The sequence below is a fragment of the Alligator mississippiensis genome, chromosome 3, assembly GCF_030867095.1.
Source record: "Alligator mississippiensis isolate rAllMis1 chromosome 3, rAllMis1, whole genome shotgun sequence".
In the NCBI taxonomy this organism is placed as follows: domain Eukaryota; kingdom Metazoa; phylum Chordata; order Crocodylia; family Alligatoridae; genus Alligator; species Alligator mississippiensis.
The window spans coordinates 157,215,806-157,241,430 of record NC_081826.1 but is presented as its reverse complement, the minus strand read 5'-3'; the positions used below and the strand labels follow the sequence as shown (position 1 = coordinate 157,241,430).

At 44.1% G+C, this 25,625-nt stretch overlaps 1 protein-coding gene across 1 annotated transcript in view; it reads right to left on the bottom strand.

The window, feature by feature from the left end:
* The window catches only part of LOC109283970 (uncharacterized), a 70,560-nt gene extending 47,665 nt beyond the window's left edge, over nt 1-22,895 (bottom strand). The window contains exons 1-2 of the mRNA XM_059723487.1: nt 22,776-22,895; nt 13,699-13,814 (exon numbers count right to left, since the gene is read on the bottom strand). Coding sequence (XP_059579470.1) covers nt 13,699-13,814; nt 22,776-22,884 — 225 coding nt within the window. The 5' untranslated portion in view covers nt 22,885-22,895. The remainder of the gene's footprint in view (nt 1-13,698; nt 13,815-22,775) is intronic.
* Between the last annotated feature and the right edge of the window lie 2,730 nt (nt 22,896-25,625).

Sequence of the window (25,625 nt, the reverse complement as noted above, 5' to 3'; positions counted from 1 at the left end):
ATTTCAATTTAGGGGAACTAAACCCCCCTTGCACGTACAAGCACCGTAAGTTCCAACAAGCTGATAGCAGGCAATGTAAACTCTCACATAATTCCTGATGCTTCTCTGACTGACACCAATGGCAAAATCTCCCATTGACCTCAAGGTTTAAACACAGAATTGGCACAGAGATCAGTGAGAAAGGCTCTAGATCCAGATCTATACATAAGAAAAGTATCTGATAAATTTGCTAAAATGCAACTGGTGGTCTTCAATGCAAGCATTTTCAATCAGATGTTCTTACCTCCAAAGCTTTAAAAGGCAGCAGCACATTATTTTTAAATTACACATATAGAGGAAAATTAAGATGATTTTCCAAGGTAAAGTGATAAAAGCAAAAATGGAAGCTAAGTGAAGCTTTAGCAATGGCTGAAAAATCTCCGCCTTCCTTTAGCTTCCTCCTAAATGCTGGTTCTTGTTTGGTTTTCTTTAAACAATTGAAATGGCAACAAATAATAACAGCAGATGATCCATCACTGTACTTTCAATTATTTTTAAAGCAATATTTTCAATTGTTGCCATAATTATTCAATTATGTGCATGTGTCCATGTGGCCACAGGAGGGGGCACAAGAATCAATTTTTTTTTAAAGAAAAAAACTGAAAGCTTTTGCTTTTAACCACTTGTACCTGAGTGAAAATGCAGCTGATTTAGCAGCACAGTGAACACTGGAAGTGACAAGAAGCAAAGGTTAAGTGACACCAAAACAGACTGACTGCTTACCGGTATGATTTCTTTTTTATTTTGTACCATTTCAATCAGTACCACATTACAGCTTGGACTAATGCAATCCATTCACAGAAGACAATAGATTTGACTGAATAAAAATGTCATGGGGTCACTCCAGCTACTTGCATCAGAAACTTTGTCTTTCCATACAGCTGTGAAACAACATGCAAATCTATGGCGCTGCATGAGCAATGAGGTCAAGATTTTCCTACATCCAGGCAGACTGATTTTCAGAAAAACTCAAAACTCATACCTCCCATTGACTGTCAGTCAAGCCTCTAGAGGCTCAGTTGGGGGCTGGGGTAGCATGGTTACTAAGGTCCATGCTTCACAACCCAGTGCTTATGGTGTGGTCTGTCAGATTCCAATGAAATCTGCCAATTCTGCTAAATGCCTTGTCATAAGAACATGGAAAAAGAAACAAAGCTTAGCACTTCTGAAAATCAAGACACTGCTGGTGAGTGCATAATGAAGCTAATTTAGCATTCCATTTCTTTTTAAATTGGTGTAAATGACCCTTTGTGATGTGGGAGGTCACTCTTTTCTGATTCAGCTTAACCTGATAAAGCAACCAGCTGGCCAGAGCCATAACACTCCTTTGGTGCCCTGGGCAGAGCAGTGTAGGAGAGAGGGGGTGCTGGCAAGTAGACTCTTACCTGCCTTGGCCCAGGCTCCCCATGCTCTGGTGGCAGCTACTGCTGCAGTATAGGCTCAGACTGCTGCAGCTGGGGCACTGGCTCCCTGTACACTGATTATAGCAACCTTGCAGGGGCTCCCCACAGGCCAGGGGCAGACTCAGAGCAGTTGTGGTGATGCAGTCAGTCAGTCACACCATGCTGAAGAAAGAGTAGCCAGGGATTTTTTTAAGTTCCTGAAGCAGATAAAAATCCCATCCTCTCCCAGCAACCCCTCCATTCCTCTGTATACTCAGGTGTCACTCCATACTCAGGTGTCACTTCCCCTCCCTCCTTTCCTCTCCTTCTCTTCTCCTCCCATGCCCATTGCTCCTGCCAAGTGATGGAGACATGTTGGGGGGAAGCTGCAGAACTGCTTCTGGCTTTGCTCCAGCTGGGCTGCATGGAAAGCTGGGATAAGCTGAGGACAATGGCAGTGGAAGCAGCAGACAGGTTTCCTCTTTTCAGGGGCAACACAAGCTGGGTGTTACCCGGCTTGCCCAGGACTAGTGCAGAGAAGGGGGAAGAAACCACCTGCTGCCATCACTGCTGTCCCTGGCTGACCCTGGCTCCCCATGCAGCTGCTTCCTGCAGCCAGGGCCGTCCTGCGGGGGAGGGGTGTGTGAATCAGGGTGACCACCCTGGGCCCCGCGGAGCTGGGCGGAGCTGCTGTGGCCCCTCCTGCAGGGCCTGCCTAGTACTGGTGACTCTGTGCTGCCACAGGCTTTGCATCCGGTCACTCACCCCCCACCCCCACCACCACTGCCAGCTTCTTCGCATCTGGGCCCCACACAGGCTGATTTGGCCCAGGCCCCTATGGTAGCCATCGTAGAGGACATTCTGGTTTTCTGCTACTCTGTCCTCTGTCTTCTACTGAAATGAAACTGGACGCCTTCAAGAGAAAAATAGAGGACATAAAGGCGTCCGGTTTCGTATCAATAGAGGACAGAGGACAACCAGACTATCCTCTATGATGGCCACCCTACCCCACACCCTGCTAGGATTGTCTCTGTGCCTGCAGCTCTCTTTGGAGCAGGGGAGGAATAACTGGGATGGTGGTGGCAGTAGTGGGCCTCCCTGTACCCAGAGGTGTAAGCAGTGTGAGGGGGAAATGGGAGGGAAGGTGCTGCTGAGCACAGAGGGGAAGTCAGGGGATACCAAGAATGGGGGTGGGAGAGGATTCTTACCTGATTCAGGGATTTAAATAAAAATCTCCAGCTGCTCTCCCATGGCAGTATCTGCCTGCCCTAACAGTGAGGAGGGAAGTCTGGGAGCAGAGGAGAGCAGCCACCCCTGGAGCACTGGCCACTGCAGCTGCACTTCCCTTTTTAAAATCCTGGATCTATCTATGCCAGGGGCTGCTAGTCTAGGCCCCCTCAAAATGGGTTCCTGGGGCTGGTGCCCTAGTCACCCGTACCCCCCACTCCCCTTGTTTCCTCCCCAGTACACTACTACTGCTTTTGCACCAACCAGAGTAACACTTTGGAACACAGTCTACTTCACCTAATAGGCACCTATGTGGTCTTAAGTGCCTAAATATAACTTTGTGTCACCTTGATTGAATCCCTGAAAAACAGCCAATGCAAAAGATGGGTGGGTCCTCCTCCTCACTGCTTTTTTTTTTACACTATTTAGGGTCAGATGGGGGCTGGGCTGCCATGGGCATTAAGGTGCACAGTTGACAGCCCAGAAATCAGAAGTTTGAGGCCACAGCTGAAGTGCTCATGGTGCAGCCCTGTTGGATTCCAATGAATCTGGAAATTCTACTAGATACCTTGTCACAAGGACACAAAAAGGGGGCAAGGTGAGATGATGGATGATTAACAAAAGTAGATGCATTAATGGCTTTGCAGGGACTTGAACACTGTTTAACAGCATTGCACTTTGGTGCCTATGTCTACTTAGATGCCCATTAGGTAGAAAAGATTCTAGCCTTTCAAAGCAATTTTCAAATCAGAAAGGAGAAAACCAATGATATTGCCTATGTACGGGCCAAAAGGTTCCGTGATATACATTGATTTAATACAACTTAGTCTAACAAAAGGAAAATCTAGGGGTGGCCCACTGTGGCCTAGTAGATAGAGCACACAGGCATGGAAACAGGAGCTCTGGTCCCAGCTCTGCTGGATGATCTGGGATAATTCATTCCCCATCTGTTTCCCCTTTCACTATTTTCTTGATGTATCTAGATCAAACCTGTTTAGAAGAGGAACCATCTCTCTCAGGGTGCTGGTGCATTGCCCAGCACAAGAGCCTGCATTGGAACATCAAGTGCTATTTTGATACAAGTGGGATAAACTACCTTCTAGGAAACCTGGGGATAAAGACTAAGAAACAGTGGTATTTCAGCAAAAACAGTTCTTGAGTTACAACCCCTATGGCTCAGCCTTAAGTCTCAATGCTGACCTATTCAGGCCCCTGGGAAAACTGCTGCTTCTCCTGCACCTACTCCACTTCCCCAAAGTGCAGCCTCACCCATGCCTAGAATAGATTAATCTAAAAACCCTCACAAATGTGTACAAGCACCCTAAAAGACTTAGTCTGGATTCGAAAACCTCCTTCCAAGAGGAAGGGGTTAAAATGGCTTCCTCAGGTCTATAGAAGCACTTCCAAAGGTGCTATGACTACCAGTGAGGCATTAGCCAGGTTAACAGCAGCTGAGAACATTTCTAGCCACAGTAGAGGCTCTGGATGAAGCAGCTCTGAGGATTTTATTAAAGCAGAAAGGGATTGCGCTCCACACTGTTATTAAAATACACCATGAGTTAGCTCTGCTTCTGCTATCTGAAGCATACTTTTTCAGTCCAATTCACCAGTTAACTGCTGCCAAACATATTAGCTACATCCAGTAGAACAGACATGCACCCTTGGCTAGTATCACCCATTTTCCTTCTGGTTTAAAAAACCTGAAAGTATAAGTTGGATTTTTATAAACTCTCAGTGTTGACCTCAACACTGCTCACATCTATGTCAGTGGTAAAACTCCCACTGGATTGCTTCTGGTCCCACAAGTCAAACTCCCCTGCAATCAGAGATAGGCCAGAGCTGAAAATTCTCATAAAACTTCATAGCTCCCACTGACTGTCATGCAAGCTGCTAGAGGCTCAGCCCATTTGAAAATCAAGAGTACCTGTACATGAGCACGGAGGCTGCTCTGACACACTGTAATTCCAGTATATCAGAGCAGACTTGATTACATCTTAATTACCGTGCTCCAGCAGCCTCCTGCATCTTGTGTATCAGAGTCCCCACGCTTAAAAATCGTGGCGGGGTGCTTATACTAAAGCTCATCGAAAGAGCTTTAGTTCAAGTGGTCCCACTGCCATTTTTAAGTGCAGGGACACTGATGCACAAGAAACTGTGCCAATTTAATTAAAGTGGCTCTCGGAGCCACTCTAATTAAAGCATCATCCCCAAGCCCCTGGAGCATGTATAAAAGTGCCCCAAGATGTTATAGGCAGGTGCATAATGGAGCTACTTTAATCTTTCATTTTAACAAAAAATGGTGTAAATGGCCTTTTGCCATGTGAGAGGTCACTCTTTTCATAAGTAGGATGTTCCAACCTTGAAATGAGAATCATGATCATGACAATTTAATTTTTAGATTAGAGTGTTAGGCACCCATAGGTCTCAAAGGGTTTTAAGTGTTCAGATTCGTTGTCTCCATTTCACAGATGGAAAAACAAGTAAGGTGACATGCCCAATGTCACCCAGGAAGCAGGAATAAAATCTAGTTCTCTGGAGTCTCAGTCCAGTGCTGTATGGCATTATGGAGCAAGATCTCTGTTGTGAAAACACATAATGATTACTTGAAATGAAATGTTTATACACCAATGTGGGAAGTATGGGAAACAAACAGGAAGAACCAGAGGTCCTAATGCAATCACAGAATTATGATACAATCGGGATTACAGAAACATGGTGGATTAGTTCACATGACTGGAGTACAGTCATAGATGGGTAAAGCTTGTTCAGGAAAGATAGCGAGGGAAAGGAGGAGGTAAGTACATATGTATATAAAGGTGATGTACATGTGTTGAGACTTGCAGTATGAAGTAGAAGGTAAACCTGTTGAAAGCCTCTGGGTAAAGGTCAGGGCAGAGAAGTTGGGGTTAGGGGTGTCATGGTTGGTGTCTGCTACAGGCCTCCAAACCAAAAGGAGTTGGACAACAAAAGCTTTCAAATTGCATTTCTTAGTTCTCACGTGAGACTTTCATTATGGGGATATCTGTTGGGAAGGAAACACAGTAGTGCACAATCAGTCCAGCAAGGTCCTGGAGTGTGTGGTGGGGATAACTTTTTGATTCGGGTGGTAGAAGGACCAATGAGGGGGGAAACTCTTCTCAATTTACTGCTCACAACCAGGAAGCAACTTGTTGAGAAGCTGGAGGTGAAAGGTAACTTGGTTGATAGTGACCACAAAATGATAGAGTTCAAGTTCCTAAGGGGAGGAAGGAAAGAGAGCACTGGAATAAGGACACTGGACTTTAGAAAAGCAAACTTTAACAAACTCAGGGACCTTGGGAGGTGTGCCTGAAAGCTTGCAAAGAACTTCTTTCCAACTGTTTAGCTGGTCTAATAAAAGATATCACATCTACCCAAAGAACTTTGCCTGCCTATGTCCTTAAACCAACACAGCTACAACCAACAGCCATGCAGAGAAAACTGAAGTATTTAATATCTTTTTTACTTCAGTTTTCACAAATAGTGGCATATACCAGATGACAAGTGCATTTGGCAGCAGAGATAGGGAAGGAGACAAACAGCCTAGAGTAATGGCAGAACAGGTTAGGGATTTACTAAGAGAAGCTAAATATTTTCAAGTTGATAGGGCTGGATGAGATGCACCTGAGGGTACTGAAGGTAGTAGCTGAGGCAATTTTGGAGCTTTTGAGAACTCATGGAGGTCAAGTGAAGTCCTTGATAAGTGGAAATGGGCAGATACAAAATTGGAGACCAGAGTTAGAGAACAAGTCTTGAAGGAATCCATTGTGAAGCACCTGGAAGAGAACAAAGTGATTGGGAATAGTCATCATGGACTCACCAAGAGCAAGTCATTCCTGACCAGTCAGAATCTTTCTACAATAAAGTGACAGGCTCTGTGGATGAGGAGAGAGTAATAGTCATGGTAAACCTTGATTTTAGCAAGGCTTTAGACACTGTCTCCCATGACATTCTCATTAGCAAGCTGAGGAAATACAGACAAAATGAAAGTACTGGAAGGTGAATACAAAGCCAGTTGGATCATTGTACTCAGCAAGTATTCCTCAATGGCTCAATGTCTATATCTCCTCAATGAGAGGAGGTATCAAGTAGGGTTCCCCAGGAGTCTACCTTGGGTGTAGTGTTGTTCAATATCTTTATTAATGATTTGCATAATGAGATTGAGTGCATGCTTAGCAAGTTTCTGGATAAGACTAAGTCAGGTGGAATTGTGGACACTCCAGAGGGCAGGGCTAGAATCCAGAATGACATGGACAAAATGGGGAAATAGCATGCAATCAATCAGCTGAGATTAAGCAAGGACAAGTGCAAAGTTCTGAACTTGGAAGAAATACAGGCTGAGGTATGACTAACTAGGCTGCAGTACTGCAGCGAAGGACCTGGGGGTTACAGTGAATCAGAAGCTGAATATAAGCCAACAGCATTTTCTTGTTGCAAAAAAAGCCCACAACATCCTGGGTTGTATTAACAGGGGTGTCACCTGCAAATGAAGGGAAGTGATTCTTCCACTCTCCCACTGGTGAGGCCTCACCATAAGAACTGTGTCCAGTTTTAGGCCCCACACTTCAAAAAGGGCATGGATAGTTTGGAAAGAGTCCAGCACAGGCCAACAAAAATGATTAGGGGCCTAGGAGACGAGACTTATATATTCATAGATTGTAAGGTGGGAAGGGACCTCAGAAAATCATTGGGTCCAGCCCCCTGCACCAAGCAGGAAAGATAACTAGAAGTCAGGTGATCCCAGCAAGGTGATTGTTTAGTCTCTTCTTGAAGATTTCCAGGTAGGTGATTGCACCACCTTATAAAAAGGGCTGAAAGAATTAGTGCTGTTTAGCCTGGAGAAGAGAAGATTGAGGGTGGATTTGATAACAGTTTTTAAATACCTGAAGGGTGATTTTAATGAAAATGGAGATGGGCTTGTCTTTGTGCCTGTAGGAGGCAGGATTATGAGCGACAGCCTTGAGCTGTAGCAGAGAAAATTTAGACTGGAGATTAGGAGGAACATTCTGATGGTGAGGGCAGTCAAGCAGTGGAACAGGCTACCTAAGGAAGTTGTGTAATCTCTATCCCTGGAAATTTTAAAAAGCATGTTACACAGACACGTGCCTGAGATGATTTAGTCAGGGATGATCCTGCCTTGAGCAGGGGTCTGGACTAGATGACTTTATATGTCCATTCCAGCCCTACTTTCCTATGATCCTATATAGTCCACTTAAGCCACTCCTTTTTAAGCTATAATAAATATTTATTAAGCTATAATAAATTTTGCCACTTAAGCCACTCCTTTTTAAGCTATAATAAATATTTATTAAGCTATAATAAATATACCATTAAAATAGTCTGATGGTTTCCAAGATATGATCTGCCTGAGAACTCAGCTCTTGTAGAGAGCCTCAGTGTCTGGGTACTAGTTCAGATTATTACTTCATTGAAGGCGGCACCTACACAACTCTAGCAGTTCTAATTTGCATGGTGGACCAAGACTGCTCTCCGATTATAGGTCTTCTTTTTCTCTTTAGAAAGAGACAACCACTTGGCTCCACTGAGAGAGAAGCAATTATAAATTCCTGAGACTCCAATTAAAATCTGGATTGGTTTCCAAAACTCTATTAAAGACCCACCAGGGGGATAAGGATTTCAACTTATTGTCATGAATATAAAGCTCATCTCCTTATTAGCAGTAGAACAACGAGGAGAAAGTGTTTTGTACGTAACTCTTCTCATTTAACAATGTAAACGAAGGACCCCCCAACACCAAAATGGTGTATGCAATTACTGCTTTGTTTCATTTGTAATATATCTAGCCTAAATGAATCAGTGCTAATGAGAAATGTATAACATTAGGAGACGATAGCTTCAAAAACAGCTGGCAGATTTTCTATACTGACACTGCCGGGGTCCGTTTCACTGGATTGCCACAAAGCATTTAAGGCTGGCTTTTCACAGGAGACTGGCATCCAACTTCCCACATGTAGACACCCAAATAAATCTCAAAACCTCATATTTCCAAAAAACACATAGCCTCCAACTACTCCTGTGGCTTTTCACAGGCAACGCTGGGAGTGGACCTCTTGAAAATCCAGCTCCTTGGGCAGTTGCAAAAATCATTAAAAAAATGTAGTCATTAATATTACCGGTTTCTGACTGTGCCAGGCATGGCTAATTGGCCAAAGTGAAAAATGACAGTCATTCTAGTTCCCCTTGACAATATTGCAATCATAATATGATATTTATGCTTTTAGGGGCTAGCTGGAGTTGAGATGTTCAGAGTTACCCCAGAACACTAAACCATCATTTAATTTTCTTCTCACCAGTTTAGGATTAGTGCACATCTTTCCAAAGTGGATACCTTTGGCCAAGTTGCCCTCTTGGCACCTCTGATTAGACCCCATTAGCTTCAAGTCAGAAGCTAGGTCAGTATTCAGTGCTTTGGAAATTCCTTCTTTCTTAGTTGTGGGAGATGGACCCAGTCTTCTTCAGAAGATATCAGATACCACAGTCCTACTGGAGCATCAGCAAGAGTTCATACAACAGTAACCCCTGTGTCCTGTTGTTGGTATTCACTGAGACCCCAGTTCAGCAAAGCACTCATGACTTAGACTCATAAATGTTTGGATCAGGACCTCAACAGATTTCATAGATTTCATAGACACTAGGGCTGGAGGGGACCGCGGAGGATCATCAAGTCCAGTCCTCTGCCCCAGGGGCAGGCAGTCAGCAGGGATCATAGGATGCCAGCAAGATAAATATCCAAATATCTCTTGAAGGCGTTCAAAGTAGGTGCTTGAACCAACCTCTGGCGACAGTCTATTCCAAACCTTGGGGACTCGGACAGTAAAGAAGTTTTTCCTTATGTCCAGCCTGAAATGGTCATGAAGGAGTTTGTGACCATTGAAACTTGTCGTCCCTTGGGGTGCTCTGGTGAACAAACATTTCCCCAGATCCTGGTGAACACCTTATAAAATTGTAGGTGGCCACCAGATCACTCCTGAGCCTGTGCATTTCCAGGCTGAAGAGTCCCATAGCTCTCAGCCTTTCATCATAAGGTCTGTTTTCATGCCCTCTGATCATGTACGTGGCTGTCCTCTGCACTCCCTCAAGCTTCTCCACATCCTTTTTGAATTGTAGAGCCCAAAACTGGATGCAGTACTCCAGCTGTGGTCTCACCAAGGCCGAGTACAAAGGGACGATGATGTCCCGGGATTTTCTTGAGAAGCACCTGTGGATGCAAGCCAGGGTTTTGCTTGCTTTACTAGCCGCAGCATCACATTGAAGGCCCATGATCATCTTGTGGTCAGTCATGACCCCGAAGTCCCTTTTGTCCATAGTACTAGCCAGCATAGCACTGCCAAGCCTATAAGCATGCAGCATGTTTTTCCTCCCAAGGTGGAGAACCTTGCATTTTTCGGTGTTAAACACTATCAGGTTCTCATCTGCCCATTTCCTGAGCCTGTCAAAATCTGCCTGGATCACCCTCCCGTCCTCAGGTGTGGAAGCTTTACCCCAGAGTTCGGTGTCATTGGCGAACTTGGCCATTCTGCTTCTGACACCAATGTCTACATCATTAATGAAGATGTTAAATAGCATAGGCCCTAGGACAGAGCCTTGAGGGACCCCACTGGTCATGGCGCACCACGACGATCAACTTCTGTCAGCCACCACCCTCTGGGTCCTACCATGGAACCAATTCCCCAGCCAGCAGATCGTGGTGAGGCCGAAGCCGCAGTTAGCTAGTTTTGCCAAGAGGTGATCATGGGATACCAGATCGAAGGCTTTTTTAAAGTCAAGATATATGACATCAATCTCTTCCCCCTTGTCCAGCTGATAGGCTACCTGGTCGTAAAAGGAAATGAGATTGGTCAAGCACGACCTAGCTGCAACAAACCTGTGCTGGCTATCCCTCAGGATGTTGCCATCAGCCAGTCTGTTAAGAATGGCCTCTTTGATAATCTTTTCCAAGACCTTCCCCAGGCTAGAGGTCAGGCTGATGGGCCTGTAGTTTGCCGGATCCACTTTCTTCCCTTTCTTGAAGATAGGCACTACATTGGCCTTCTTCTATCGAGTCCGACCCCCTGCCTGGCCAGGAAAGAGTACTGGGGTCAGATGACCACCTCCCTTGGAAGCCCATTTCAAGTTTTGGCCACCCTTACCTTGAAGAATTTTTTCCTGAAGTCTAGCTTAAATCTGCTCTCTGTCAGTTTGTGACCATTGTTCCTTGTTACCCTAAGAGGCGCCCTGGTGAACAGAGCATCTCTGATTCCTTGCTGCACCCCATGTAATGAATTTGTAGGCGGCCATGAGATCACCTCTCAGCCTTCTCTTGCAGAGGCTGAAGAGGTCCAGGTCCCTTAGTCTCTCCTCATAGGGTTTGGCTTGTAAACCCTTAACCATATGAGTGGTCCTCCTCTGGATGCTCTCGAGGTTATCCACATCCTTCTTGAAGTATGGTGCCCAAAACTGGATGCAGTACTCCAACTGTGGTCTGACCAGTGCCGCATAGAGGGCAAATATCACCTCCTTGGTTCTATTTGTCATGCATGTGCTGATGCATGATAAAGTGCAGTTAGCTTTGCTGATGATTTCGTCACACTGACAACTCATGTTCATCTTGCAGTCCACTATGACTCCAAGATTTCTTTCCGCTTCTGTGGTGCTGAGAGGGTCACTTCCTAACCAGTAAGTGTGCTGGATATTTTTATGCCCTAGGTGCAGCACTCTGCACTTGTCCTTGTTGTACTGCATCCTATTGTGTTCTGCCCACTCTTTCAACCTGTCCAGGTCTACCTGCAATCATTCTCTACCCTCCAGAGTGTGCACTTCACCCCACAATTTCGTATCATCCACAAACTTGGACAGAGTACACTTCACGCCCACATCAAAGTCACTGATGAAGACATTGAAGAGTACAGGTCCAAGGACCAAGCCCTGCAGGACCCCACTACCCACAACCTTCCAGGTCGATACTGACCCATCTACTACCACTCTCTGGGTGTGACCCCCAAGCCAATTTGCCACCCACTGGACCACATAAACATCTAAGTCACAGCCTCTTAATTGATTTATGAGAATAGGATGAGATACTGTATTGAAGGCCTTCCTAAAAACCAAGAAAATGACATCCACCTCTACTCCTGCATCTAAGCGTTTTGTGACCTGGTCATAAAATGAAACCAGATTAGTCAGACATGATCTACTTGCTATGAATTCATGCTGGTTGCCCTGCTGCATTATTTTCCCCACTGGACTCGCACAAATATGATCCTTCATAATCTTCTCAAAGACTTTTCCAAGGATGGAGGTGAGACTGACTGGCCTATAATTACTTGGATCCTCCTTCCTCCCCATCTTGAAAACAGGGACCAGATTGGCCCTTTTCCAGTCCTCTGGGACCTGACCTGAGTACCACAAGCACTCAAACAGCTGTGCCAGTGGTTCTGCTATGACACCGGCCAATTCTTGTAGTACCCTTGGATGCAGCTCATCTGGGCCTGCTGACTTAAGCACGTCCAGTCCATCTAAGTGACTCTGCACCAAGTCAGCGTCAACAGTTGGTGGGCTGGTGTCCCTCTGATGCCCATCTAAAAACACATTAGGAAACTTATCTTGAACCTTGTTCAAGAACAGTGAGGCAAAAAACTCATTGACGAGCTCAGCCTTGTCCCCCCTGTCTGTCACTAATTGCTCCTGCTTGTTCAGTAGGGGTCCTATGCTGCCCTGCATCTTCCTTTTACTCCCCACATAGCTAAAAAAATACTTTTTGTTGTCTTTAATTTGTGCTGCCAGTCACAGCTTCATAGTTGCTTTGGCCTTTCTAACTGCCTTCCTGCAAGTGCGGGCCAAGTAGGTATACTCTTCCTTAGTATCTTCCCCCTGCTTCTACTGCCTATATGCCTCTTTTTTTGCCCTTAGGCTCCCCTGGATTTCTCTGTTTAGCCAAGGAAGTTTTTTGGCCCCTTTCTGCCCTTTCTCTTGCACTGGGATCATCTCCCTTTGTGCCTGAAGGATTGCTTCCTTCAGGAATGACCACCCTTCCTGGACTCCCATCTCGCCAGAACTCCTATCCTGCAGTGCATCATTGATTAAACTCCTGAGCACACTGAAGTTGGCTTTCCTAAAGTCAAGCACTTCCACCCTACTAGTTATCTTACCCACTGTATGCCATATGGTGAATTTGATTGATTGGTGGTCACTGTCCCCAAGGTGACCACGAATCTGCAGCTCCCCTACCAGGTCATCCCCCATAGCCAACATCAAGCCCAGTACAGGTTCTAGCAACTATATTCAGATCTTGGTCTGGGGCAGTTTTGAGGTCCATTTCTAATAATTGCAGCATAATGCAAAACATTAATGATACCCTCATGCTTGCCCTGCTAATGTGTAAAACAGCATACTTTATGTCAAACCTGTATGTTTATAGCTGAAGTTGCAGTTCAGACTGTGCACCACATGGTGAAGGCGATAGGGCAGCAGAAGGTGGGAGAGTGTGGCAGGCGATCTGGATGGGGGGAGGCGCAATCCAAGCAGCATATGGAGGCTAGGAGCCCTTCCCCACTTTGCCTCCTTTGCCTAAAGCTATACATTTACATATGTGCTTTGCTGGAACAGGAATTAAAACCATTATTCTTCAACAGGACACCCTAATGTGGATTCTTGACCTGTGTGGAGATCAATGGGACTCCACAGAGGTATATGGAGGCATAGTAGTGAATCCCGGTGTACAGATGAGGTCTAAAAGGTCAAATCCTAATCTTCTGTACAAAACTTGGTCTCCTATACAAGACTTCAAATACAACCTTCCTCTACTTGACCCAGGGCAGAGTACAGACAGTTGATATCAGCCCTGGCAAATGGAAAGGTGAGAAGATAGGTTTGGTTCATAGGCCACTTCTAGATGGTTCTCTGGTATGTCCTTTGCCGACTAAGCAAATGGTGTGAGGTGCCAAAACACCCTGTAGGGATGATTCCCAATACCTGCATTCAAGTTCAGGTAGCTTTGGACTTGACAGTGGAATTGACCTGATTTTGGTTTTACCTTCTGGCCAAAGACATTGGCTGTACTGCAAAACTGGGCTCGTGATACGTTTCCTTTCTGATCTGGCTGCAGCATGAGGAATCGGCTCCAGCATCTCTGTACCTCTGGGACTGTCACTGTCCAGAAGAAAATAAGACAGAACACAGGTTTCATGACTGTTTGTGACACGAGGAGAAATGCTAGAGATGAGCCTCAAAGCAACTCACTTTCTTTGATTAAACTAAAATACACTCCAATAAAAACTTTAACCAGTTTATTCTGAGAAGCGACAGTTTGAGAAAACGAGGAAGAGAATACATGTTGGGGAGCAACAAGCTACATAACTATTCACATAAAAAGGAGCTCAATCTTTTATGTATATAATGGTAGAAATAGGGAAACTGGTATCACAAGACCCATCATGTGGAGTGGCATTTTTCAAAAGAGCCCCGCTTTGACCAGATTCAGACTGAAGTCCATATTTAAGTCCATATTCAAGTCCCCTTTTTCAAGTCCCCTTGTCTTTAACTGGCGTGGAGTTAAACCCATGCTGAGTGCTTTAGAAAATCTCACCCCTTCCACATTTGACTGCTGACAGTAGGAGCTGGATGACAATAATTAGTCCATATCCCAAATCTCTGCTTGTCACCTCTGTTGCAAAGAGCAAAGCTCTCAATGAAAAACCTATTACAGGTCAAAGAACAACAAGAGGGTGGCCATGATTTCATAGATTTCATAGACATTAGGGCTGGAAGGGACCTCGGAAGATCTTCGAGTCCAGCCCCCTGCCCAAAGGGCAGGAAGTCAGCTGGAGTCATAGGATCCCAGCAAGATAAGCATCCAGTTTGCTCTTGAAGGTGTTCAATGAAGGCGCTTGAACCACCTCCAGTGGCAGGCTGTTCCAGACCTTGGGGGCTCGGACAGTAAAGAAATTCTTCCTTATGTCCAGCCTGAAACGGTCTTGTAGTAGTTTATGACCATTCGACCTAGTCGTCATCCCTTGGGGCGCTCTGGTGAACAAACGTTCCCCCAGATACTGGTGGTCACCCCTGATAAACTTATAGGTGGCCATCAGATCACCCCTGAGCCTGCGCTTTTCCAGGCTAAAGAGCCCCAGGGCTCTCAGCCTGTCATCGTAGGGTCTGCTTCCCTGACCTCTGATCATGCGCGTGGCTCTTCTCTGGACTCTCTCAAGCTTCTCCACATCCTTTTTGAATTGTGGAGCCCAAAACTGGACGCAGTACTCCAGCTGCGGCCTCACTAAGGCCGAGTACAGGGGGAGAATGACGTCCCGGGATTTGCTTGAGAAGCATCTATGGATGCAAGCCAGCGTTTTGGTCGCTTTACTAGCCACAGCATCACACTGCAGGCTCATGTTCATCTTGTGGTCAATGATGACCCCCAAGTCTCTTTCTTGCATAGTGCTAGCCAACATAGCACTGCCGAGCCTATAAGGATGCTGTGGGTTTTTCTTCCCAAGGTGGAGAACCTTGCATTTATCGGTGTTGAACACCATCAGATTCTCGTCCGCCCACTTGCTGAGCCTGTCCAGGTCAGCCTGGATCACCCGCCTGTCTTCTGGTGTGGATGCTTTGCCCCAAAGTTTGGTGTCATCGGCAAATGATAATTGCCTGGATCATTAAAAAATTGTTTTTAGCAACAAATCTAATCTGTGAGCACTGTGGACATTTTGGTTATTTTGTCAAGGCCAGAAAAATTCTGACTCAGCTGCAAGAAGAGAAATAACTTGTTCAAACATCAGCTTAAAAAGGAGGTTCTGAGTCATTGAAGCTTTACCTATTATTTGCTTGAGAGGCTTCTAGTACAGCCAAACCAAAAATAAAGAGAGGAAAAAAAACCCTCTGTAGGAATGTGTTGGAGAAAGCAAGCTGGGAAAGACAGATGTTGATTTCTCTTCTACCCACAGGAATCTTATTCCAGGTTTATTGCTGAATTCTGCTTCTCTAATCTGGTGTGCTAAAAGTGCTGACACACATTTAAACCCAGAGAGCAACCATGTACTCCGTGAAACAATACTGAATACATTTGGAAAGCAGTGAAAATGATGCTGCAACCTACTCCCTGGGATCAAGCTGCCCTTCAACTTGTAGTTCATTTCAGATTTTTGAAAGTTTTGAAAGAAGATAGCATGAACTAAAGGTATGTCCTGAATTAGCTTGGGAGGGCAAAACTGAAAGCATGTTCCTATAGTTCCCATTGATTATTGGAAAGGATCAAGCCAAGGATTTCAAAAGCAATTAGTGTTCCTCAACCTTGGGATGTCTAACTTGGGAAGTGTTAAAGGGCTTCATTGTCATAGGGCCAGTGGTCAACACCTCTTCATTTCATTCCTTTTAGGATATCCTCAGTTAGGTATCGACAATCTAAGACACCCACATTTGATAGTGACGTTTGAAAATCTTGGCCTCAGTTTTTGAAACTTTCTACAGTGCAAAAGCTACAAACACCATTGAAGAGAACTTAGGGGATTTCAGGGACTCCTTTCTTCAAGATTTGCCTCTAAATGGAAAGGAGGGCTGGGCTGATTTCCTTGATAATGAAGCAGTTCACCTTCCTGTACATCCTGCTAAACTTGCACCTACTGCACCTCAGAGTCAATTGGACGTTTATCTTGCTGGGATCCTGTGACCCCAGCTGACTTCATGCCCTTGGGGCAGGGGGCTGGACCTGATGATTTTCCGAGGTCTCTTCCAGCCCTGATGTCTATGAAATCTATGAAGTATACTTCTCAAGAGCTCTTATTTACACAGATTTTCTGATATTTTCAATATAATTTCAAAGGACAGGGTAATTCCTGGACACGCTACAGGTTCTTCAAGCCTACTGCTCTTCTTTTTGTCAAGCTGAGCGAGCCATGCAAAACTGTCAATATAGATTTCCAGGAAGTGAGACAAAACTTTCCAGGAAAGTGCATCCAAGCTACTTATTGACCAAGTGATTGTGCTTCTACTTTGCTACAGTGGGCATCATCAGTTACTCAACCATCTGCTCCGCAAGTCCTTACACCCTCCATCAATTGGACTTACTAAAAGCTAAGAGGGGCAATTTGTGGACACTATTGATCTGTTGACAACACATTGCACTGTGGATTGTATTAGTGACCACTATAGTAGACCACACAGTGATAGGATCGTCAATGGTAACTAAAATGGGAAAGTATTTCCCCATTTGCGGTCCCATAAACTGAAAAGTGTGGCAAAATGCATAAATATTGCAGGAGAGATACTAGAGATTACATAAGGCACCTATACCTTTTCTCTTAAATGTAATAAATATTTGGGGGAAAAGTCCCAAAATGCAAAGATTTACCATACTAACTTAGTAGTATTTTAGGAGTGCACAGATCTTTTGTCATCAGTTATATGCGGGAAATAATTCCAGTTATAACACTGTCAGTGACTACATGGAAGGTACATTTTCCAGGAGAGATTAACAAGGAATTTAGTACAGTTTAGGAGGTCCTAGCAGCTATATTCAGACCTTGGTCTGGAGCAGTTTTGAGGTCCATTTCTAATAACTGATGCATAATGCAAAATATTAATTCTATCCTCATGCTTGCCCTGCTAACATGTACCACAGCATACTTTACGGCAACCCTGTATGTTTACAGCTGAAGTTGCAGTTCAGACTGTGCACACCACATGGTGAAGGAGATAGGGCAGCAGAAGGAGGGGGAGTGTGGCAGGAAATCTGGATGGAGGGAGCTCAATCCAAGTAGCACATGGAGGCTAGGAGCCCTTCTCCACATTGCCTCTTTTCCCCCTTGTCTTTATTGAGTAGAGACCTGGCAATCAGGGAAGGCAGGGAGGAGACTTGGCAGCTCCCAGCCACAACCCAGCTCACCAGCCCTGTAGCAGGAGGTCTGAGCTGTGCTTTAGAGACAGTATTAACCCTTAACATGTGACTGCTCGTGTCACATACTAATTTTAATACTGCCTCACATTCCTTAGGGTTAGCACATGCAAATTGTATGTGTAGCTAGCTACACCTTTACTCAACTTTGATCCCTTTTAAATAATGCATTTGAGTTAGAAATACAGTTAATATTCTTCAGATCAACTAATTTTTGATGTACTGATGAAGGGCAATTTCTTGTCAGTTTAAAAACCAGTTGTGATATTTTTATTTAACAAATTTGTTGAAGAGGTGACTTTTTCCTTGACATGACTTTGCCACATCACCATGCTGAGAAGTATATGGGACCTTTCCTAACCTTCACTGCTTACTGATTCAGATACTTATAATTTGATACCAGTGAAGTGCATCACTAGAGAACAGAGGCACAGACATAAAACCATTGATTTATGCCTTCAGGCAACATGAACTGAAATCATTCCCTGTGTCCCTCTTTTTATTCTTTCATGTGCAAGGTTTGTTTAAGAACACCTTGTGCCTTAAAACTCTATCTTCCCTTGCAGGGTTTTCCTGCTGGGTATGATCCACTGAATAACCTTCAGTTACTAGAACAAGACACTTGCTTCTGCTGAGATATACTGAAAAAGGCAGGTGTTACATAAAATTTGTGCCCCAGGGATCCAAATAGAAATTTCAGTAGAAAAAGTCTAGGTTTATTATGATATTTTTTTCAGTTTCTCTTAAAAAAATTGAAATCCCAATTACTGAATTTTTGTATGCTTTCAGCCACCAAAAACTGATTATTTTTCCAGATTTTATTTTTTCCAGGTTTTATCCCAAGCTGCTTGTACTTTTTGATTGCACTTTTGCCTATTCATTTGCTGTCTGTAGTTTAGTGGAGTTAAGCTTTAATGATATCATGCAGCTGTTTTGGGTCATACCACTGGATAGCTGAGAATCCCAATTTTCTTGAATCATTAAAACCTTCTTAGAGAAAAAACATTCACGCTTCTTGCATCATCAGAAGCAAAATTTGGCAGGTCCAGTAAAAAACTTGCATTCAGCATCACCGTGTATTTGTTCTATAGGAAAAAATGTTTTAGTATTTTACTGAGCGAGATTAGTTTGACTTACCAATGTCACCATTACATAAGAGGAGAGGTAACATGGAAGAGGCCTCCATTGCTTTTCATTATGGTCTAATAAATCATCGAAGGCTACAATTGCACACCTAACCTCATCAGTAACCAATTTCATGAACTGTGAGATAGTGGGAGATAAAGGTAGTGTCCTGAGAAGGAAAATATATTCACAAAATATTATCTTCCTTCTTTGCACAACAGCAGTCTAGAATTCCCCTTGTCTCCCTCTTTTGAGCTCCTTACACATTATCTTTTCCACCTATGGTTTGAACTATGCATTTATATGGGGCGGCATTGTGCCAAATAACACGGCATTAGGCTTCATGTTTATCACACCTCATTGTACCTGCAAACTTGTTCCAAAATCTCATCTTTCAGGAGTATGGGCTGAAGGCTAAAAAGCAATGCTCTAATGCTAGAGTTCTGAGGCTCCATGTTTACAACTTCAGGTCTAATTCAGTGACATATTTGCATCAGCCCATAAAAAATACAACAAACGACCTAAAAGACTGAAGGAAGAATGATGCTGACTTCTGGTCTGATCCACACCCAGCAGCCTAGAGCACCAGCTTCTGAAATGGAGGCTGACTCTTGTCCTCAGCAGTCACCTACCACATAACAATGACAGCAGTCTGAAATAGCTGTTAAGTGAGAGCACTCTCCAAGCTGTCTGTCAGGAAAGCTTCTAAAGCTCTTGGGATGGACCCTGGGTCCTGCTGAGACAAACCCACAACTTGTTATTAGTCAGTAGATCCAAAATGATTGCTTGTCACTTACCTCTAGAAAAATCTGAATGAGAAAAGTGTAGATCAAAGCAAGTCTCTAATCTGAATGATTTAATAAAACAGTGGCACCATTTTGTACCCACTGTGCACAGCATCTTGTTTTGCAATTATTTTCTTCAGTGAGAATTTTTTTTCTGATTGCTTTGCTGCAGTGACAATTTCAGTGCCTGGAAAGGCAAGACATCAAGTGTCCTGCTGTTTCAGCACACCCTGGGAAACTCTTTGCAGCAAGACTCCAGAACAGCAAGGGTTGTCAGCATGTCTCTAATATGACAATATTCACACTAGCACCGGGTGTGGTGTGGAGAGGGGGGGCATCACCATAGCAGATTGTCTGGTGAAGAAGTACTGTTTCAGTAATGGGTAGCAAATTGCTATGATAACTAAAGCAAATTAAGGGTTTTAGCACAAGGCCTATCCATTGCTGAATAAATGTAATTTCACATTAAAAAAAAGTGAGTTCTGTGCGGGCTGGGAGCGGTCCAAGGCCCTCGGGGATGCGCGGCGGGCTGTGGCCAGCAGCCCTGGCACGCGGGTCGGGGAATGCAGGCCGGCAGACTAGAATTAGGCACGGACGCGTAGCGGTTGATTAAAGATTATTTTACTTACACCGTAGATGGTCGCGGTGCAGGCAGGAAAACTTGCTTGAGTTGCGGTTACAGACAGAAAAGAAGAAAAGCGGACAAGAGTTCCTTCCACGCGAACTCTAGCCCAATCCGGTTGAAGGCTCTAAACACGCGAGCCCGTTGTGTCAACCAAAGAAAACAACTCGGAGTAGAGCTCTGGATACACTCACACGAAGTTTGCTAGGCTCCGTGGAACTTGTGTGCAGGGAAGGGGTTCGTCGAGGGATCGTTCAGCGACGGGGAGAGGCCAGAGGCTGATCAGATCCCTATAGCCTTCTCAAGGTATACACTGGGTCCGATAGGCTTCGCAGCGCTTAGAGATCTTCACGAGACGTGAAGTTCTCCTCCTCCTGATAGTCGTGGAGTCCTCCAACTTGGGCGGAAACTGCTCAAGCCTCTTATACGGCTAGCAAGCCAATCACTAGCCGCCACGTGGGAATAATTTAGAACTGGCCAATAGTGGGACACAAATTTGCATGCGGGTGGCGGGAACTCCTTTGCACCGTGCACCTCTCTTTGCAACTGAGAAATGCACCCTGCAAAGAAAGCTCCTCGTGGTGGGAAATAATTTAGCAGTGCCGAAGCGCGCACACACAAAATCACACCCTTGGGTTGTGACAAGTTCATTGATTATTGAAATCATATAATGTATATTGAAATGAATCTACAGGCATAGTGCTGTCTCTCCATGGAGACAACTGCTAGCTGTTCTAGGCACCTGCATGGCTCCCATTTTACATTTGCTCTCACTCATCACTAAGGTATGGCTTTCTAATGGCTATTCCATCCTATAACTAGGCCTAGAAACAGAAACCCCTAGAACCTATCCGTACTGCTCCTAGGAAGGCAAGAGGTTACATGAAATAGATAAAAAGCACTCCTTCTGCCCTGAGATGTCTGCTTCACAACAAACTTTTATATTTAATTTAATTAACAAGATAAACTTTTTCCAGTAAACTTGGAGACGAGTCTGATCTTGAGGTTAAAGCATTGGACAATCTCTGGAGATAAAGGGTGCAATTTTCTGTAGCATGAATGGCTCACATCTGAAAATCCCACCAGTGGGTTCATGTTTCCCCCCTTTCATAGACTTCTCATGGTTCCTTGGGTATCATCTTGTTGGGCCTCAGCTTCCTGTCTGAATTGGGAATATTGCTTCCCTGCCTCGGTTAGGCATGAAACTAGATTTGGGTTGTGAATCACAACCCAGATATCCATTAAGAAAAAACTAAACAGTTTCTAGAGAGCCCTTGGGCCTCCTGCTTTTGTGGCTCCTGAGATATATGGCTCCTGAAGCTTATTTTCCTTCACTCCATGCCTCTCAAGTAAAGTGTTGTAACATAACTCTCCAGAGGGACCCCAGTGAGATGAGCAGGGAAAGCCCAACCCTCTCTCACAACTACTGACTCTTTGGACACAGCAGATTTAGCACCCTGTATTTGGACAAAGCAAACAGACTGTGACTTTTCAAGAGGAGGAAAGTAGCTTTTCCATTTTGAAGTCAGCATTTGTTTTATCTCTCTACTTTCTTATTAGACCCTGGAATCAACACGAAGAGGTTACCAAAGTATATGCCTAACTTCAAGCACATGAGTAGCACAGTTGACTTTACAGTGCTCAAAACTGACCATGTGCTTATGTGTCAAAAGATAATGCAACAAGCTGACCAGAAAAGGTGTGGTATCTCCACTGCTGGAGATTTTCATGAAAAAGCTAGACAGTCATTTGTCTGGGATGGTCCAGAGAAGCAAATCTTGCATCTGTGCAGGGGATTTGGACTAGATGGGTGCATCCAGACAAGCACGTATGTGCAGTATGTGGTGCCTCAGACCCCTCTGTGGTGCCACATGCCACACATGCAGATGTTCCCCACACTGCTAATTTGCAGCATGGGGGTGTTTTTTGACACTGGGAGAAGCTGGTGTTAAAAAAATCCACAGCAGAAAAAAAGAGGGGTGGTGCATGTGGCAGCAGCATGTACCACCCAAAACCGGAGCCCACATGGCCAGAGCCATACTCTGGTTGCTGGGAGGCTCCCTACTGCTGGATCACCATTGCTGGAGCCCCGGGAGGCCCCCAGAACCCCAGGTAAGGCTGCTGGGCCAGCCCAGGTGCTGGCTCCACCCTCCCCTACCCCACACAGAGCCACCTGCCGTGCACCAGTGTTCCCCAGGGACAAGTAGCAGTGGCATATACTGTACTGCTGCTGTTTGTCCCCAGGGAAATGCACATGCTTGCATGTCTGGATAAAGCTGATGACTCTTAAGGACCCCTTCCAGCCCTAGGAACCCATGATTCATGCTGAGATAGGGTCTATGCTTTTCATTCCCTTCCTATTTCCCACTGATATCTTTAAAAGTTTGTGCCTTCAGTTAGCTGGGATTTGTTGTTTTATTTCTGCTTAGATCTAACACAACAATGGTATATTTTTTGTTTGGTCCCCATTCCATTTTTGGTGCAAGAACTGTGTATATAGTCTAGAAGAATGGGCATTAAAGGAGGAGTAAGAAATACCTGTCTCAGGCACTGCCACTCATTTAAATTCCACTTGTAGGTCATGGGTGGATGAAGCTTGGGTAGTGAGCAGGAGGTACTAGAATTTCAGAAAGCTCATAGGAGAAATTTAGCACATAGCACAAGCAAGCCCTAAAGAAATAAGCTGTTCTTACATTTACAGGCCTCGGCATGTGCTGTAATCCAGTTAAACTGAGAAGGATCTGTCAAGTCTGTAAGTATTTGTCCTTCATTCTTGTAGAACAAGCTTGCATAAACACCCATTGTTCAGACTTTGCAACCTGAAACAACATTTGTAAACCAGAGACAAGTTTCATTCCTGAGCCATAATTAATAACAAGAAAAACTGTATTTATGTAAAAACTGAAAACCTTCAGTGGGTAGCAAGGATTCTAAAAAAACCCAATATTTGATGTGAAGTAACATTGTGTAACAATATTGTTACAGTTGAGAAAAATAATAAAAAACAACTTGTATTTTGTTTTCATAGCTTCAAAAGGGATAAAATCCAGCACAGCCCACTTGTTTGATTCATCCACCTGCTTTGTCTCATCTTTTAACTGTTTAAAACTGTAAGGTCTTTGGGACACGAACTGACATTTACTCTTGTCTCCAGTACAGATCACAATGGAGCACTGAGCAATATGAGCCCTGTAGATGTTACTGCAGTCTGAATAAGCAATACAGGAAATACCTACTGGTATTTTTATTGTTAAGGTGCTGCATAATGATAAGAAGTTTCAAGGAAATGTGTCAAAGGCAATCACTACACTTAAAAAGATGACAAATGCAATTATTTCAAATCCAGATCAGATGAAAGAATTTGTAATTTGGGAAGCAAAAAGTCAAAGGCATCTTTCCTTCTATAAAAACTGTGGAATTTTTATTTCAAATATTGCTTAAATTATATTAACTGACTCATTGTTATTTGGAATATAGTTAGTGCGATCTGTTTTAGAACTTCAGCTAATTCTATAACAATGATACACCAATTTATTTGTTACCACTAAGTTTTTATTTTGTTTTGGTTTTTTTACTTTTGCTGCAACATTTTAAACTGGCCAGAACAAACAATAGCTTTTCCCCTCCTCTTTACCTTTTGTAACTCTCAAAAGTATTCTGACTCAAAAGTAAAAAAAGCTGCTTCTCAAATTAACAAAACTGGTAAAAACAAGACTTTCAAAAATGGTTGCCCAAAATTAGGTGCTGTAGTACAGATTTAGGAGATTAAGTAAATGCCTTGATTTTCAGAAATACTAAATACCAAGTAGTTACCACTGAAGTCAATGCAATTACTTGGGATTCCGAACAGCTGAGACCTGGCTTATATGTCAAAATTGTACCAATTTAACTAAATCAATTTCTAAAATTATTTAGTTAAATCAGTGCAACCCCCTTGTGTGGATGGACTCTCTTTAACTCAGTTTGGTACTAAGTGAAATCAAGATCAGTCACTCTGAAACTGATTTATGAGGCCCTACACAAGGGGAATGCACCAATTTAAGTAAATTGATTTAACAACTTATTTAGCAAATGGATGCAATTTATGTGTGTAGACAGACCCTCAGGTGTGATACAAACCCACTAGAGTTTCAGTTAACATCCCTGTCAAGAAAACACCCCTGTATATTAATAGACTAAGCAAATCTTGAAGAACATTTAGGAAGAAAAGAAGTGGCATAGAGTAAAGAAACTACCAGGTCCAAAATCAAAACTGTTGGATAAGACAAATAAAAAGTTTTAAGGTTAAAGCTGTAAGGTCCTTACGTTCTGCTCACAGTGTCTCTCTTGAGCCTGAGTCTGACAGACACAGTGTGCGGTATCCAGGAAAAACATATCCCTGTTTCTCCATTGGACTGGAGTTGCTAAGATTCAGCTCTGTTCAGATCTGTGCTGTGGGACAGGAGCAGGGTAGAGAAGACACAGGCCAGTGGGAGCTATCAGAGCTGCTCAATGTTTTCCTTGAACAAGTCACCAGCACATGTGCATGCTGGTGTATGCTTGTCATGTACTATGTAACAGCACACAAAGGGGCACTGGATATCTCATGGAATGGGGATGGACAGCAAATGCCCCTTCCCTGCTTGTCATATAAGGGCTAGATTTGCAGAAGTCGTTTACAGGCACAATGGCCCAGGGTTGCAGGCAGCACTGAAACTCAGGAGTTCACAACCATGCAAACCCCTGCTGTGAATAAGGGTGATATTGGATGAAACCACTGGCCAAACACTTCAGAGATCTGGGTTCTAGCCCTGATCCTGCTTGTATGGCCTTGGTTCAGTCACTCAGTCAAACTGTGCCTTAGTTTAAAAATAAGGATAAAAGATCCTCCCTTGCCTGACAGTGGTGTGTGAGGCTGCATTAACTGATATTTGTGAAGTGCCCAGCTTCACTGCTGATGGGGCCTGCTAGGGTGGCCATCATAGAGGACAGTCAGGCTGTCCTCTATTGATATGAAACCGGACGCCTTTATGAGAGAAAAATAGAGGACATAAAGGTGTTGGGTTTCGTATCAATAGAGGGCAAAGTAGCAGAAAACTGGAATGTCCCCTATGATGGCCACCCTAGTCAACATCAAGACAGACCATGTTTCTCAGGAAAGGGGGGGGGGAAGACAGCTGCCTACCCTGAAAGGCAATGTGAACGTTAAGGAAATCCCTGCTAAATACATGAAAACAGAAGAAGATAAATATTTGGCCCTCTGTTTGCAACAGCTACCTGAAGATGAAATAGACTGAGGTAATTATGTCTTATGACTGAAGCTGCCAGGCCTAAGCATCTTTGCTAGAAAGAGTCACTCATAACAGCACCCAAGTATCACTTGTAACTGTAGGTGCCAGTGCTTGCAAGTGTTGCTTTTCTAATGCCACGCAGAATTGCGTGATTGGTTTCAACTGGGTATGGCCAGCAGCTGCATCATGTACTGCTTTAAAGTTGACACTCATTTAAATTAACCAGTCATTATAAGAAATCCCTGCATTCGAAGATGATTTCTGCCGCAGCTC